General features: G+C 38.3%; 1 protein-coding gene across 7 annotated transcripts in view; it reads left to right on the forward strand.

Moving 5' to 3' along the window:
• SRPK2 (SRSF protein kinase 2) overlaps positions 1-17275 on the forward strand; it is a 158953-nt gene that overhangs the window by 93417 nt on the left and 48261 nt on the right. For 6 of the 7 annotated variants that reach the window (XM_054188152.1, XM_054188156.1, XM_054188157.1 and 3 more), the window contains one exon: positions 11891-12042. In XM_054188152.1, the coding sequence (XP_054044127.1) occupies positions 11891-12042 (152 nt within the window). Of the gene's footprint in view, positions 1-4631; positions 4685-11890; positions 12043-17275 lie in introns of those variants that run through there. The other variant, XM_054188155.1, reaches the window with a different exon arrangement.

Below are 17275 nucleotides of genomic sequence, written 5' to 3' on the forward strand. Positions count from 1 at the left end.
TTAAGGGAAGGGATTTCTAAAGCCTACAGTTTCTCTTTTGTCTTTGATGGGACTAGGGTGAAGCTTTGCTCATCTCTTTGCATTTCTCTATGCCTCCTACACTGCAAAGTACTTGCTCCGCCTCGGTGAAGTGGGATGTTCTGAGAAGTCAGACCTTCTGAGAAGATGAACCTAGCTGGAAGCAGCAGTCTTCATAAATGTGAAGGGCTCCATTCATCTCAGTGAATCATCATCTAGCACTATACAGTCAGTCTGTATCTGGTATTGCCTAGGAGGAATTAATCAATTATCTAAAGGGAATGGATTTATCCTAACTGGGACTCTTGTAGAAATCCAAGTAGATAAAATGTTCACAGAGGAATATTAGCCTCTTCCCTGTGTCAGGCACCCGCACTATCAATCAGGATTAAGCTCGAAGGCTTGGCTGTCTTGCCATGTTGATGATTTAAAGATGTCTCACTTTATAGTGGAATATCTCCATCCCATCCTGCAATCAGCATGTGTTTCAGCTATCATCTTTTCAGAGGTTTAGCAAATCAAAGCTCTAAGTTATAGCCCATGTGCACAGTGGCACTGACTGAATATACAAATCTTCATTCAGGAGTAGAAAAACAACCTTGCCTCTGCAGTAGCTATAGGTACATAAGGTGAGATGAGCCTGGCACACTTTCATTCCTCTCAGCTTTGTCTCTTGAAACACAGTGGTTCAGCTCTGAGTTTCCTTCAGCTCTTTTCCATCCATTATTCCTAATAGTCCACATAGCTTCTCGAAGACTTCTCTGAGGCTTGTCAGATAACTGAGGCAATGCTGGCTTTGGCACTGACTCAGCTTAGCTGAAGTCGAGGCAATACATTGCAAACATATATAATGTGTCTTGGTTTTAGCACCAGTCAGATCAGAAGCTTTGCCACAACCATAATGCCTTAACATTTCCATTTTCAGCAGCAGTAAACTTACAGTGTTCCTTGGACCTCAGCTTCTGCCTGTGATATGTCATGGGTTTGAAGTCATGATGTCACCGTCCTTCACTGTCATTAGGACTCAGCACCAGAGTGTTTCTGGTTTTTACTGTGCCATACCAACTATCCTGGACATCTGACTTTTGAAACCTTGAATCAGAAAGTTCTTCAGTTTTGCAAACAGGTCTGTGTAGTGGTCAGGTGCAGACACCATTGTTCTTCCCTGAGAAACTCTGAGATGGGGTTACACATGGAAAAGAGGTGAACTGGAGGCTATAGCCTCCTGGTAGTAATAGTTGCTGTCCGCTTACTGTTGTAAACTGAGTTCAGAATTTACCTTTACAAGATGAACTTCTTTTTCTGAGGTGTACAATTTCCTGACCTGGTAGGGGAAGCTTCAGTCACATTGTTCTGGTATCAAGGCATAGGATATAGAAAGATCTCACTCTCAGAGGCAGGTGCATCTTTACTGTTGCATCTTGTCTACAAAGGAGAATGTTCATCTCATCCAGGGTACCACAACAGCTGGGATTCCTTGAGTGCTTTTCCACCATGGGTTAGATTCTCTCTTGCTGTTAGAAATAGGAATGTTCCAGTAAGTGAGTCATCCAGCATCCATGCTGTGAGGTAAAGCACGCCAAGACTGGGATGAGTCAGATGGTCTGATAACCCTTATTCTCAGACTTGCTGACACATAAGAGATTCTGAAAACCTCACCAGGAATTGTCACAGTATTTGGTATCCAAAACTGCCTCATCCAAGACAGCTAAACCAGCTGGACGGGGCTCTGAAATACTGAAGTGACTTCCCTAACTCTCCTGAAATAGCTGCTGCTTGTTGAAGATCCAGTCTAATGAAAGGACATTCACTTGCAAGCTTCAAAACAACAAAAAAAAAAAAACCCAAAAAAAGGAGACTACAAAATGGGCTCTACAACCTACAAGGCAAATCATTGATGGGAATAAGGGATTGAAAGGCATTTCAGTGGGAATGTTGAATAGGCATGTGGAGGAATCTTATGGACTGAGGAATAATGACCTCTACACTGAGGGAACATGTGACAGGAGAGGACGCTGAATGCAGTGGCTTTTGGAAGCATATGTAATGAAATTTGCATAAAATAAATAAAAGATGCCATGTTCTATAAGGTAATTGGGCAAGAGATCAGCTGTAAACCTTGCATTAAAAAGTATGCAAAGTAAAGTGAAAAAATATTCAGAGATCTAGGCACTTTTTAAAAAAAGATACTTTTCTCTCAGGCACTTAAGTTACTGTTTTCTTCTAGATCAGCTTATCAAACAATTATCCAAATAAATGTGTTTCCATGTGTCTGAATGGTAACAAATGCTACTGCCTCTATGAAGACAAGAAGACAAAAAAGATCAAGTAAAGGGTCATGAATTACATGATGTAATGAAAAGAAGATGATGAAGGCCTTACTGAGTCAGTCTTACTGCAGTGTGAAAGTCCTCATACTGGAAATAAAAAGGCAGTCTCTTCTGGACTGTAATTCAGAGCTAAAGAGTGACTGTGTTCTTGATTCCTTTTCTTTTCACCTCTATGAAACTGCTACTCCAAAACCTGTCTCCCAGACGCAGGAAAGCTCAGCAAAGCCAGCGTGCAGATCTGAGCAGACCAGCAAGAATGTACAATGTTAGTGCTTACTGGCAGCTCGTGTCTTGGTCCTGGCTTAGCCATGGTCAGCGTCCAGGCTTCAAAATCATGTTCTTGCTTATGATAATACCAGATATAGAAGAATGGATGCTAAAATTTTGTTTCCTTCCAGGTATAGGTGCAGCCCTCAAAGTATTTGAGGCCATATTTTAAAATACAGCATATTTAAAATCAGACACTCGCTATTTATCTGTATTTGGGTGATAATGAGTTTTCATTAGAAACACGTGTCTGTAATTTTTCCATTTTCTTGCTTTTGACTGCTGCAGGATTTTGCAATTTCTTTGCTTCTTTTATATATTTCTGTTATGAAAATGGATTCTTAAATTACCATGAATGAGCAATATATATATAAAAAACTCAAAGCAGGCATTTAATATATTGGATTTACGGCCACATATACCCAAAATGGAAGAATTTTAGTAATTTGAACACTGGCAAAATGTTTTTGAATAATAGGCATATTTGCAACTTATGCCTAATATTTAAGATAAAAAGTTTTAAGTTGCTCTTGTTTGGCTTGTTTTTATTATTTATTAATACTGCAGTGCAAGCATAGGTACTTTCATAAAACGCTAGTGGGAATTGTGAAGAGGTTTGTTAAAAATTCTTGTAAAGTTACACGGAGCAGATGCTACTAGCACTTGGAAGTTTGGGAGGGGGCTTGCATGTTTTTGGAAGAACTGAGATCAGTCCTTCATTTTGAAAGAAAGTCCGTTAGTGAAAATGAGTTACAACTGTTAATGTGAAGAGTTCATGTAAAGTGCTCATTCCAGCTTCTCAAAAGCAAGACTAATGGGGTGAAGTTTGGTATCAGTAGAGTTCCAACTGTGGCGTTCAGAATTTATTGCTGCAGTGATGCTTTGTATTTGCTGCAGACAGTGAGTTTCCTCTAATTGCTGATTTATTCATGCAACCTTGTTCCTTCAGGCTCTTTCCTTCCCCCTCCCTCCCTGCCAGTTATGTCCCTCAGTGTTTGTCCCATCCAAAACGCCTGTCTGCTTATCCTTTTCTCATTGCCTGTAGAATTGAGTTCACAGACATAATCCAGAGCATGATGCATTTGCACTAACAGAATGAATGGGTCTTCCAAACATTAACTGAGCATGGAGAAGAAAAATGCTTTTTTGCATTGAGATGATTTTGTGAAGTCAGGATTATGTTTTACCAGGGTACTTTTTGGAGGGGGAGCAAGCAAGAGGTACGCTGCTGCTGACTGCATTTGATATGAAATGAAGGGTTACAATTTCACTGTTCCTATGAAATCTTTTCTACTAGGCTGTTAAATAGGTAAAAAGAGGTGCAAAACACTGCATTTGTTGATTTACTCCTGCTCATTTATCTTAAGATTGTTGCAGTTGTCTTCGTATGGTCTCTAACACACATAAATGGAGTATATACTTTCTTGTAGTGTATGTTATGTTTATATCAACTCTGAGGAAGTTGTTGGTTTTTACTGATAAACAAAGACTAAATCCTGTGTTTCATAATTTAGTTATGAATTCATATTTGAGTCCATCTTTGACTTCAAAGGATCATTGACTTAAGGAGTTTTGATGCCAAATTAAGTTAAATCTACTAACTTTTCCAGGGGCAGGTAGGGCTGTTGGAGAGCAGAGGGTGCTGCTTCTCCCTCCCCTTCAAAACTTGCAGATTTGTTGCTAGTGGCAACTGTAAGATACTAAAGCAACAACAGCATATTTTCTGATTATATCTTATTAATAGAAAGACTAGAAACACTATAATTTAACATGCCAAAGTGAAAGTCAGAAATTGAATACTACGATGTAACACGCCAAAAAGAAACTCAAAAATTAATTTCCACTTATACACTTGTGAGTCATTCTGTTAAAAGCGATCCATCACACAGCTTAGCCATAGTAAGAGGAAAAAGAAGCCAAAGCAAATAGTGGCTACTTCCGTTACTGCATGCCGGTGTTTCCTGTCAGGTCTTCTCATCGGTCAGAAGCGGAGATCCATACGCAGGGAGAGGGAGGAAGGAACCGTGCAGCATGAGGAGGGACTCTTGTTGCAAGAGGCTTTGGAGAAGGTGAAGCTTCATATGTGGTTTGTGAGACTGGCTTGTTTTTTAACTAGGTGTTTGTCATAGAATTGGAGTCATACTCCTTAACTGACTGACTTCAGGTGGAGGCTTCATTTTGGCATGTTAGATGCGTAATATAAGAAACTCTATAATTCTTCATTGATCGGAGTCCATATTCCATGGACTTACAACAGCTGTGTTTCTTGTTTCTCCTCCTTGGCTTTTAGGAATTTGTGCTGCCTTTTTTTTTTTTTTATATATCTTTCTCAGCCTTTACAACACTTCGCTGATGACTAGAAATATAGGTAAAGTGCAAGCTGCTGGCTGTACATCTAGTTATTTTGTTTTTGTGTCACCAGCTGGGTCTGTTTTTTCTTTTTTAACTGTTGACTTTTTTTCCTCTGCAAGTCTGTAATGGATGACTGGTCTGGAAAGTAGGACTCTGCAAGAAAAACAGTATTTGTGGAGGAAAACATAATACCTTGGCAAGTTCAGTTGAGATTAAGGCTTGCTGGATAGGTTTGGCTTCTGGTTAGCTGTCTTAAGAACATTTTAACAGAATTGCATCTGTTTGAGAACAAAATTTTGTTTGGGACTGACTTTCAGAGCTTGAAACCAATTACTTCAGGGAACTTGGTGTAACTCCATGTCAGAGAAAGCCCGAAAGAGCCACCTCCTGTAATGTCCACAAACCTGGCAGACCTTAATGCTTCATGTTACATGTGAGTTGATATAACAGTAGGCTGCTACTGGTTCCCCTCAGCTCTGGGTGCCCTTGGCAATGTGCTCCTCCTGCTCACCTGGCCGCAGAGCGAGGGAGCCCAGTTTATGGATTCATTATCCATCATGGCTGTGTAATCACTAGATCCAGCACTAGGGTAAGGGAGAAGCTCTGTTGTGAGGTGTGGAAAACAAGAAGGATCTCTCTTTGCTCCAGCACTCTGGTACTAGGCCGGGGTGGTGGCATGGTAAGACTGCAGTACTAGCTGCTTGAAGTGTTATTTATTTATAGTACCCATTGTTTTGAACGGAAGAAGGCAGAGTTCCTCAGCATTTCACTTTGATTTTGGGTATACATTGAAGCCCAAGGTTGCCTCCAAAAGGCTAGTAAGCAAGACGGGAATGAAAAATTCATTCTCTGTCTTGCTGTTTGCTTGAGGTTGCAGAATCTACTGTGTCTCAGCCTGCTCCGTTTTGGGAGGGGTTTCCACTGGTGCTGTGATTGATGTTTGACAGTAAGATGGTATCTTTCGAAGGAATGTTAACAGTCCCAGGAGGAATGATAATTTTGTTTGATAATGACCAGATGTAGAAACTGTTTCATGCTTGTGACATGCCAGCAATCTCTCTTTTTATGTATGGATTTTCTAGAATTGGAAATTACAGAATAGTTCTTTACTAGTACAAGAACACAAATAGAGCTTTTCATGTAAAGCAAAGCAGTCTCTGGAAGTTCATATTAACAATTTCTTGGAGTTAAAAACATCTCATTATGCTCTGTTTCTTTCTGGATTTGTAGACTTTGTTTCTAAAAACTGTAAGATGACCTCTGGCATAGTTTAAAGTAATTATAATATTAAATTACAAATAATTTATCATAATAACTATTAAAATTTGAAATTATTCAGAGTTACAACAACCTTAAAATCTTACTTGAAATATGCAACATCTTTTTGTTCCATGAGCAAGAACTTCGGGGTTGTTTTGATCTTTCTTGTGTTTTTGTCGCATGTTGTACGGGTATGGATTTATTTAGAAAGCCTTCATTTAAGGCTGCCTTCAGTTCAAAGAGCTCGCTGTTAGAAGGCACCTGTCTAATTAAGCTAAATCTGCATTTGGGAAAAAGAACAGGCAAGAGTTCAATGAGTAAAGCAGACACCATTTGGACAAATGAGAAAGAGACCCAAATAACTGAGTCCTTAAGCAATTAATAACAGCTGGAAGAAACTTGTGTATAGGGATTTTAGACTTGAAGCTCTCTAGCACCTGAGAGCCTTGCCCAGGAGCATGAAAGATTTTGCCTTCTGGAGCTGGAGGGAAGCGTCGCTGGAGCTCCTTCCAGATGGACCCACACCCACTCGTAGATTTCTTAAAGCTCACATCTTGCTGTTAGGAGGCTTATAGCACATTCCTTCTGATATTTACCCTCTCTCTGCTTCCTCTTATTTTTTTTCTCTTCAATTTGAAATTCCCCAAAGAGCCTCTGTGGACACGTCAGGAGGTTCGTAACATTATTAGAATACAGTTTATTCCAATTTTTATTTTATTAACTATATGAAAGAGTCATTTAACTTCCTTTTAATTGCATTTTCTATTAGCAGAAAACTTCTCTGGATGTGTTCATCTGAAAATACTAAGGAGAGTTTTGTTTCCCCCTCAAATTGAGGTAGTTCTTTAGCTTAACCACACCAATTTCTGCCTTCACCCCAATTTTTTTTCATTTGACTCAGTCTGTTTTCCTTATGAGACAATGCTCTCCTAAAGGTAGGAGAATCAGAAGCAGGTTTTATTTATGTTCAAGGTAAAGTTCTGTTTACCTAAAAGTAGTCTGTAAGTTAATAAATTCAGTAGTTCATCACGCCTACAGTACAGTTCATAGAGAAGGAGTCTCCTGTTATATGCTTGTTCCCCATGGAGAGCGACATGAGGATTTCTTCAAGTAATCCTGTTGTATAGCAATCTTGCCTGGAATGCATTCTTATCTATTACTTGATACTAACAATTAAGACTTTTTTTTTTTTCCCTATGAGGGTTTTGAATAAAGACGCCTGAAGTCTGTTTTGGTGTTTAGTAATGGAAGTGATTCATTTGTTGAGGAAAAGGAAGGAATGTTTGAAGATGAAGTGACGGCAAGAGGTCAGACCCAAGGTGGACCTTTGTTCCCTCTGGCCAGCAGCAAGTTGCCAGGGGAAGAGCGCAGGGTTGGGCCCCAATGTGCTGAATACTTTTCCTAATCCAGCAATCTCAGGCTGATGGGCTTTCTGAGTCAAAGGTGGTTTTGTATTAGCTATCAGTCAATTTTTCTTCCAAAGAGTTTTTCTCTACTTGAACTTAGCTAGCTTCTCTTACCCATGATATCTGAGGAAAAAAAGGTGGCTTTAGTTTTTAACATCGTGTTGCATGAGTAATTTTTTTTCTTTAGTTTTTTTGTCAATTTGGCTCAATTTGTGTGGGGAGAGGCAGTGAACAGTCATTTCCTATTCGTTTTCTGTGTGCCTCTCAAGATTTTATATATCTCCACTGTCTGTTTTCCTGACTGAAGAGTTCTGGTATGTTCAGATGCTTCCCATATGGAAGGCATTTCATGTTTTTAATCACCCTCACTGCTCTTGTTTTACCTTTTCCAGAACAGAAGAATAGCAAACAACCCCACAACATTGACAACAAAAAACTTGAACAGTTCTTCCTGAATTTCTCATGGTATATTTTTCCCAGCATTTTCAGGTTTTAACGTTACAGAGGTTGCTTTTTACTGTTGGCTGTTCCCCAGTTGGAACACAGAGCAACATGTCCATGACAGAGAACAGTAAAATTAGGTTGCCAGTAATTTTACATTTCTTGAAGCGGGCACTTGATTTTCCATAACACTTCATGCAGCATTTTGGTGTGTTTTGCTTCAAGCTCACTGTAGAGGAGAAATGCTTCACCTTTTCTTTTATCTTTTACTAAGGATTTTCTCTAAGAGCAGGTTAAAAATAGGATTTCATTGTATTTTGATTGGACTCTGCTGTAAATTTATTTTTGTCCATTTAAAAGAGAGTATTAATTAAAAGATAAAACATCCTGGCTAGTGTTTGCTAATTGTTTGTAATGTTTCTTTCAATACGATTATAAGGTTTGTCATTGTAGCTTGTGGAGGTGACCAGTTCTGTGCATACCTACTGACAGAATACTGTTCTGGAAATGGTGTGTCATCTTCTTCTATTAATTAAGTGTTTATGCTTGGATGGGGATGAATAACCTAGTGGTGGTAGACCACAGAGTACCAAGAGATTACTTCAGAAAAAAATAACAAATTTAGTATATGCCTTTGCATGCATGTGTTACTTAATGCCTGTCATTACATACAACATTTTAGGAAATAAGAAAGTAATAACTTGAAATAATGCAGCTGTTGAATAGCTTGTTACGTTATGATAGTTTTTGAGAATTATATTTCTGAAAAGGAAAAGGAGGTTAGCATACATGTTTATTACTCACAGCTTGCTTCGTGGCTGGATTTTTAATGCCAAAGATGTTTTAAAGTCCACTTTAAAGAAAAAACAATTCACATTTTAACAAACTCTATACTGGAAAAGTGAAATCTAAGCTGAATAAAGTATATATTCATGCCGTACATCGCAAAGGAAGACACTGTTGAAACATTGATCAAGCTTATCTTTCCAATTCAATAAAAGGGCTACTAAGAAACAGCAAAACTGGAGTTCGCTCATTGACTGATGTCCTTCCTAACACTCTGAAATTGTGTGTTGGCAGAAGAACAAGCATCGGTGATGCCAGGATGAGTTGTTCAACTTGTAGGCAGAGTTTAAGCAGCCAAGTGTTGAAGGCTTGATCTTTATGTATACCCCAGAAATGTAAAAGTGAGCAAAACCAAAGAACAATGCTGAGAATCCTAAACTGAAGCAAAAAATGGCAAAGTCAGTCAGACTGTTATAATTCAGCAGCATTTCTTTCCTTCAGCCTTCTTCATGTACTAATATTTGATTGCTTCAAAAGGTACAAGCAAAGCTTAAAGGACAAATCAAAGATCTTCCTCAGTTTAAATCAGTGTTTTGTTATTCTCAGATAAAATCATAAATCACTCCATAAGGAAATAAAGTAATATCTTTCCTTCCTTCCTGATGTCCACAATGAACAATAAGAAAACACTCCTGAATACCAAATACAACAAGGATTGGAGACAGGAAAAAAATAACCCTTTTCAAAACGAAATCAAATACAGTAGCTTGAGAAAGAGTCAGAAGCACCTCTGTTTTCTTAATCTGTTTCCCTAGGACTGAGGTCAAATATTGGCTTTTTTGAAAATTTGTACCATCTTATGTGACCAAAATAATAACATGGAAACTTGTGGTCAGAATGAAGTAAAATGATGGTACCGTCCAAAATAAGGTTCCAGGCATGGATGGATGTGCCTGTGTTACCTGGCACACTGCTTTCAGATATATTGATGAAGTGCAGGCTATTTTACTATGCTTTATTTTTCTTGCTCGTCATTAGCATTATTAATTTTTAAGTGTTCATAGTTCTTGATCTGTGTATGCAGAACGGCCTCACGCCCAGCGGATGAGGTTTCAAGGTTCGTAATGTAGATCTTTATACTATGATGTGTTTGATTAAAGCTTTCTGCTAACATCAGACCGGGCATGGGGGCCATCAGCTTGCTGACACCATGAAACCAGGCTATTGGAGGGCTGTTAATCTAATGTGTAGTAAGACTAAGTGGTCAGAGAATGTGCTGTACCTTCCATTTGCAGTATCAGTTTACTTTCCTCACAATGTACAATATAGAGACATCTGTTGGCAACAAAAGAGGACAGATAAAGGCAAAAAAAAAAAAAGCATAACTTATGTAAGTAAGAGCACGTGCAAACATATTTATTGTTTATTCTACAAATGGATCCCTTCTCTCTCTTCTATTCTGTCCTAAGCTTTACGTGGTTAAAAATTACATAAATTTATTTCTTTGGGTAGATTTCTCATCATAACTTAACCATTAATGAATCAGTTCCAAATACTCCTTTTTAAATCTGACCATGTACTGAACAAATAGAAGAATGTTATTATCTGAAAGTGGAAGCAGGCAGATAAATTTGGTATGCATGCGACTTCCAGTGATGTCCTTTAAAGCAAAGGCATAATAGCAGCTGCTGTGCAGGCGGTGCATGTTGCCAGTGGAATTTATTTCTGACCAACTGTGTACTCTTTGACTCCAAATGCTTTGTCTTGAACAATTGCAGTGTGTAAAAAAACAAAGTGGTGGTGGGGATTATAAGGAGGAGGACGACTATAGGAGTGGGATAAACATAAATACAGCTTTTACTCATGATCAAGGAAGTATTTGAATCTAAATTTTAGGAGTTGAAAAATCAGCTAATTACAGATTTCTATTTTTTTATTGTATGAATGACAAAATACTGTTAACATGGTATGTTTCAGATGGCTTAGATTTGAAGTAGATATAAATGCAAATTACAGCAGGTTTTGATGGCACAAATGTTTTAAGTTAGTTTGTAAATGTATTTGGCAAGTGTATTATTTGGCAAGTATATGGTTTTTTATTTGCATGAAGTATGAATACAAAAAAACCCGTCAACTTGTTTGAAGAAGGCTTTCTTAATTATTTGACAAACAGGTATCCTTCAACCCTGGTTTTAATTTTTTATGTCCATTGAAAATACTCAGAATTTTGAAATGTGAGTAATTCGTAGGTGTTTAGAAATACCAAGTACAACCTTTCTCGGAATAGGCAATAAAACATATCTCTCTTTTTTTTTTTTTTTTTCTAAACTGGAGATGCAAGACAGTCAGGAAAAACACCTCTTGATTGGTGATGTTGGGTTTTGCTGATTTTGTTTTTGTTTTTTAATTAATGCACATTAAAGCATGCTGTGTGTGTTCTGGGAGAGTATCATAGGCTACCAAGGAAGATTAGTTTTTTTCTCTTACTTCCTAATAGCTGGTTTTGGTATTTTGAATATTGATATAGCTTTCTGTAGTCTTGGCAGCAGCTACAGGTGAGGAGAAGTGCATTAAGTCATCTGGTTTGGGTCAGTGTTGCTGGAATATTGTTTCTTGCTGTGTATCCATGAGATCTTCCTTCAGCTAGCAGGCAGGAGCTTTTGAATACCTTGATATTCTTGGAAAAATATTTCTTCTCAGTCATGCCCAAGAAGATAGGTCTAACATCTTGTTTGCTCATCAGGAATTCTGAAAGCTTGTCCGTGTCTGATTATATAGTTTCTATATCTTTTCCAAGCCGTTCCAGCAAATAAGTCCAAATTCACTTGAGACCTGCTTTTGGTCTGGTCAGGTGCATCTCTTGTCCATGCCTCCACAGGATCCCACAGGTGATATGAAAGATGACAGTGAGAACATAAGTGAGATATTCTTCGCTGGTATTTCCCAAGACGTTTCTGCCTCCCCTCTGAAGGGTTGCGTTACCCCTGTGAGGAATTTCTTTACTAAGCGTGCTCTCTCTTTGGTTTTCAGGCCAGAGCCTCAACAGAAAGTTCCCTCTGCACCTCCACCTCCACCCCCACCCCCACCTCCGCCCCTGCCGGAGCCCACCCCGCCAGAGCCAGAGGAGGAGATCTTAGGGTCCGACGATGAGGAGCAAGAGGATCCTGCAGATTACTGTAAAGGTGTGTGCAATTCAGCAGTGTCGATGAGGGTAAACATTGTCATGCAAGTCTTAACTCTGGTTCTTGGGAAGTTTTTAAAGACCTACTCTTTAATTACGGAATTTGTTTATACAAGAATTATGAAAAACTGCTGATTTCAGGTTCAGATGCACAACTGTCTTTACTTTTTCACTTAGCCGTAGCTTATTTATACATTTTGCAGTAAATGTACAAATATATGTCCTAGTTGTAAGAATAGGGAAGAAACTCTTCTTGATTGATGTTAGTTGTGAGAGAAACAAAAACACCCAGACCAAAACAAACAACCCCTCCCACACTCCAAAAAGTTCTAAAATGCCTTGATGCCTTTTAACGTCAGCTACAATTATTTTTTTAATCTATATCCTTTTTTTCCTCTTCTCTCATCTGCACCAGCCTGAGATGTTACATGCTGCTTTTTCACATGTTGTCTTTCACAGCCCACAGCACGGTCTGAGTCTCTCTACATCTTCGTTTTAGCTCTTGATTTCCTTAGTTCTTGTAGTTGCTTATATTATTTTTTTTTAAATCGTTAAATGCATAAAAACATGACTGCAGAACAACAGTGTCAATACTTAAGTTTGTTTCAATGTCACTGCTGAAGATGCAAGTGTGTTCCTATTAGGGTAAAATGTATGCTGTACTTGCGTGAAAAATCATAAATAACAGGTCTGTCAACTTTGATCTATCTGTCCTGGTAGATTTCAAGGATATGAATTTACTTTAGGAAACACCAAAGTTTTATCACTTCAGATTAAAGTTTTTGAGCAGACAAAAAGCACTGTGTGCACATTAACTGTATCTGGTATTCTGTATTCCTCATATCAAGAAGCAATTGCTGTGTCAAATACGATGACGTCATCTTAATCAGAAGTTTCTATATAAGCCTGGAGATGTGCTATTTTAAGACTCCTCTCTCCCAGCCTGGAACAAGTTGTTTTGTATTTTCAGATTTAACAATTGAAAGTGACTATTTCATTTTGGTGTAAGAAGTTTTATTAATATGTGATATTTCAGATATTTAAGTGACTTACAGATACCAACAGTGAAAACCAAATGGTAAACTCAAACTAAATGTTGAAGTCTGCAGCAGGGAAAAGACCTGTCGCTAAAACATGTTTGTTTTTTTTTTTTTTAAATTATTTCTGTTACCACACATTTGTTCCTTAAGATAACTCTTTTGCTATCTGTAGCATCTTCCATAAGTGGGTAAGGATTTGTTGTTTAAACATCTGTTTACTTGTAAACATCTGTATTTCCTTGAGATTAAGTGTTTCAAGGCCCCCACTTAATTCTTCCCTGAAGTAAGGGTTGCATTTGATTTCAAACAATCCGTTGTTGTCTGTGTTCCAGTATCTCTTGCAAAATGTCACCATCTGGAGAAGCAAGATCACAAAACAAATCAAAAAACTTGTCTAAGTTTACAGCCTGCTTGTAAGTTACCTGTTAGGGTCTCTGTGACCTATAAGAGGTCAGTAGTGAGATCTATATGCTTTTAAAACGAATTACACGTTACACTAAGAATACTTGCAAATGTCATGAAAAAGTAAAGGGAACTTGTGTATGCTTAAAGGTTCTTCAGAATCCTTATGGTCTTGAAGCTCTGAATTGATGGAAGTAACTTTGGTTCATTTGGATGTCATAATTATTATTTGTTTCTGCGAGAAGAGCACTTTTGTTGCTCTAGTAGGTGATTTACCAATTTTCTGGCTGTAATTTCCTATAAGACTGATCAGTACATTTCCTTCTTTTAGTTTGCTGGGGTTGAGCTGAAGGGAAGGGTCCCCATGTTGTATAAAAACGTGAATCCAATGGCCAGATTGGGATGATCTGGGGCCGTACACACTTTCTGTTTGATTATTTTATATTCGCTGTTGGGAATGCATGAGTTGTTTGGTGAAGAATTCCAGGGTTGGCTTTTAGATACATTATTTCCATTTTTTGGAGATATATTTTATTACTTTGATACTTTTTTCTGTTTTGGGTAACCCTACCTGTGTTTACATAGTGGAATATAAATATTTGGAAATTCTCATTTATTACTGGAGTGTCTCATTTCTTCCTAATTTTATCTCCAAAATGTCAATCTCCCAGGATTTTTGAGCAAGGCACAGAGCATACTTCATCTGTTCTCAGTGCCAGTCTGAAATTTCATAGGAGGGCAATTTTGATGAGGGAGTGTATAATTAATTTTTTTAATGAATTCAGCATTTTACCTGCTAATTGTACTTCCCATTGTCAGGGTATTTTTGTTACTAATTTTATTTTTATTTATTATTTTTAAGGATATATTACTGTGTACTGGGCTCACATCTTTGCCACATTACGTGGTGGTTAGTAAATAGTCATAATATTGTTCTTAATCAGGAAATAGGATTAGTTTGAATTAGCACCTGATGTGAAAGAGACAACTAACAGCCACCAGTGTAAAAGCAGACTAACCTCTGTTCCCTGGGGGATTCCTCCAGGGCCTTTTTAAATCTGTGGAATTACTTCTGTTGTTGTCACTCAATTTACGTTAAATGCTTTTCAAATCTGTATTTGTTTAAGGAATGGAAATATCAAAAGTGCAACTACGTGATTTTTCAAGGGGTACTTAGACAATGAAGTTATTTTTTCTTCTTTTCTGAAAAGCCTTGAAACACTTGGAGATTTTTTTTTTTTTTTTTTCCAAGAGCCTGTCATGTCATGGATTGGAATTGGAATTCTTTGCTTCTCTGATCATCATCTTTGCCCCCTGGAGATGTCTCCCATTCATCCAGTTCACAAAGGGAATAATTCCCTATACAAACATAGAACTAGTCAGCTACAATTACCAATACATTCAGGAGACATTTAGGAATAATGATCTCATTTTTCTGACCCTCTTCCTTGAGTGCATGTAGCTAGCTAGCTGTGAGAGAGACTTTTTTTTCTGTATGTGATGCAGTAAATAGCACAACCAGTTTTTTTGTTACATTACCAGCAGTGCCACTTATATATTGTATATTTTCAAATACCAATATTGTTTTTCCAAAGTTACTTCATTTTTCTCAACCCGCTAATTTTGCATAGATGCTTTCTTGTTACTACTGTTTATAAATACATTCTGTATCATGAAGAATGTAAATAACTACATTCATTATAAGTTGACACCAGTTTTTAAAATGCATTTAACTGAGCATGTTGTCACCTGGTTTTCCACAACCTGTAAATGAATATAATATGTTGCTGACACGAATAATCAGGGAGTAATGTTTACAGGTACGGTAATCTATTATTTCCAAAACTAGTCCTTGTGACAGTAGAAAGTATCTTGTGAAGTATATCTACTCAGAGAATATGCTGCTGCTGTTGGTATCTGTAACATATGCTGCTGTATTGCTATAATTAGTTACGACAGTGCTGTAGTGACCAAAATAACATGGCTTTTACATATATAGTATTGTTATTCTTGCAGTATGTAGATTTTACTAAAATAACTTATCAACCCCCAGTTTATTAACTTGACTTTGGTTTCTTTGACTGATTTCCTCTGTAGGGGTATTCTCTCTCTTGTCCCAGGTTTTTGGTTATCTTTGACCCTTTGAAGCACAAGTATGCCAAAAGCTATCTGCAGAGAGGCACACTTACAAGGCACTGGTTTACCTAAACTATTCTTAGAAGCATATGTTTATCTGTATTTAAATTCTTCATTGTTGAGTGTTATGCTGTTAACATGTCAAAAAATCAAATATATTGTTTAGTGCAAAAAACTTACTTCTGGACACTGTTTTATATACTTGAAGGCCCACATACACCTTTCTGGCAGTGAAAAAGGCTGCATGAATTGTAAGTGTTTTCATCTGAAGCCATATAACTGTTAAGGAATGATTTACTAGGACTAGATATTCAGGAAAATTGTAAAATGTTCCAGAATTTTTTGTATTGTCGAGTTTTAAAATCTGTTTTGCAAACCACAGAGAAGTATTAAAAGTAGGTGTTAAATATTTTTCATTTTTTCTAATAATATCTGTTTGCAACAGTTTATACAGAGAATAACGTTTCATACTTCTCACTGTTTCATGTAATGATACATGCAGCACAAAACTCAAACCAGAAGAAACGATACTGTGATAGTGAATTATGTGGAAGTGTTTTACGTATTTCCCACTGCCAAGTCATCAGACTTGATTCATTTCACAAATGCAAACTTTTTCAGTAATGGAAAGGTAGAATTGCTGTATGTTCTCTCAGTGTTAGGCTCACGTCTATCACTTCATCATCCTAGGTAGAGTTTTATGGAAAGAATTTACCGAAGTGTAATAATTTTACTCTTTTTTTGTGTTTTGGTTTTTTTTTTTTTTTGTTTCATAGAATGGTTAGAGTTGGAAGGGACCTTAAAGATCATGTAGTTCCACTTCCCCCTGCCATGGGCAGGGACAACTTCCACTAGACCAGGTTGCTCAAAGTCACATCCAACCTGGCCTTGAACACCTCCAGGGATGGGGCATCCACAACTTCTCCGGGCAACCTGTTCCAGTGTCTTAACACCCTCACAGTAAAGAGTTTCTTCCTGATATGTAATCTAAATCTACCCTCTTTCGGTTTAAAACCACTGCCTCTTGTCCTATCACTGCATTCCCTGATAAAGAGTCCCTCCCCATCTCTCCAGTAGGCCCCCTTTAGGTACTGGAAGGCCTCAATAATGTCTCCCTGGACCCTTCTCTTCTCTAGGCTGAACAGCCCCAACTCTCTCAGCCTGTCCTCATAGCATAGGTGCTCCAGCTCTCTGGTCGTTTTTGTGTCCCTCCTCTGGACTCACTCCAACAGGTCCATGTCCTTCTTATGTTGGGGGCCCCAGAGCTGGATGCAGTACCCCAGGTGGGGTCTCACCAGAGCAAAGCAAAGGAGCAGAATCACCTCTCAGTCTGCTGGCCACATTTCATTTGATGCAGCCCAGGATGTATTTGGCTTTCTGGGCTGTGAGTGCACACTGAGGGCTCATGTTGAGCTTCTCATCAACCAACACCCCCAAGTCCTTCACCTCAGGGCTGCTCTCAATCCATTCGCTGCCCAGCCTGTATTTGTGCTTGGAATTGCCCTGACCCAAGTGCAGGACCTTGCACTTGGCCTGGTTGAACTTCATGAGGTTCACACAGGCCAACCTCTCAAGCCTGTTCAGGTCCGTCTGGATGGCATTTCTTCCCTCCAACGTGTCGACAGCGCCACACAGCTTGGTGTCATCAGCAAACTT

This window comes from Rissa tridactyla, chromosome 1 (genome assembly GCF_028500815.1).
Source record: "Rissa tridactyla isolate bRisTri1 chromosome 1, bRisTri1.patW.cur.20221130, whole genome shotgun sequence".
In the NCBI taxonomy this organism is placed as follows: domain Eukaryota; kingdom Metazoa; phylum Chordata; class Aves; order Charadriiformes; family Laridae; genus Rissa; species Rissa tridactyla.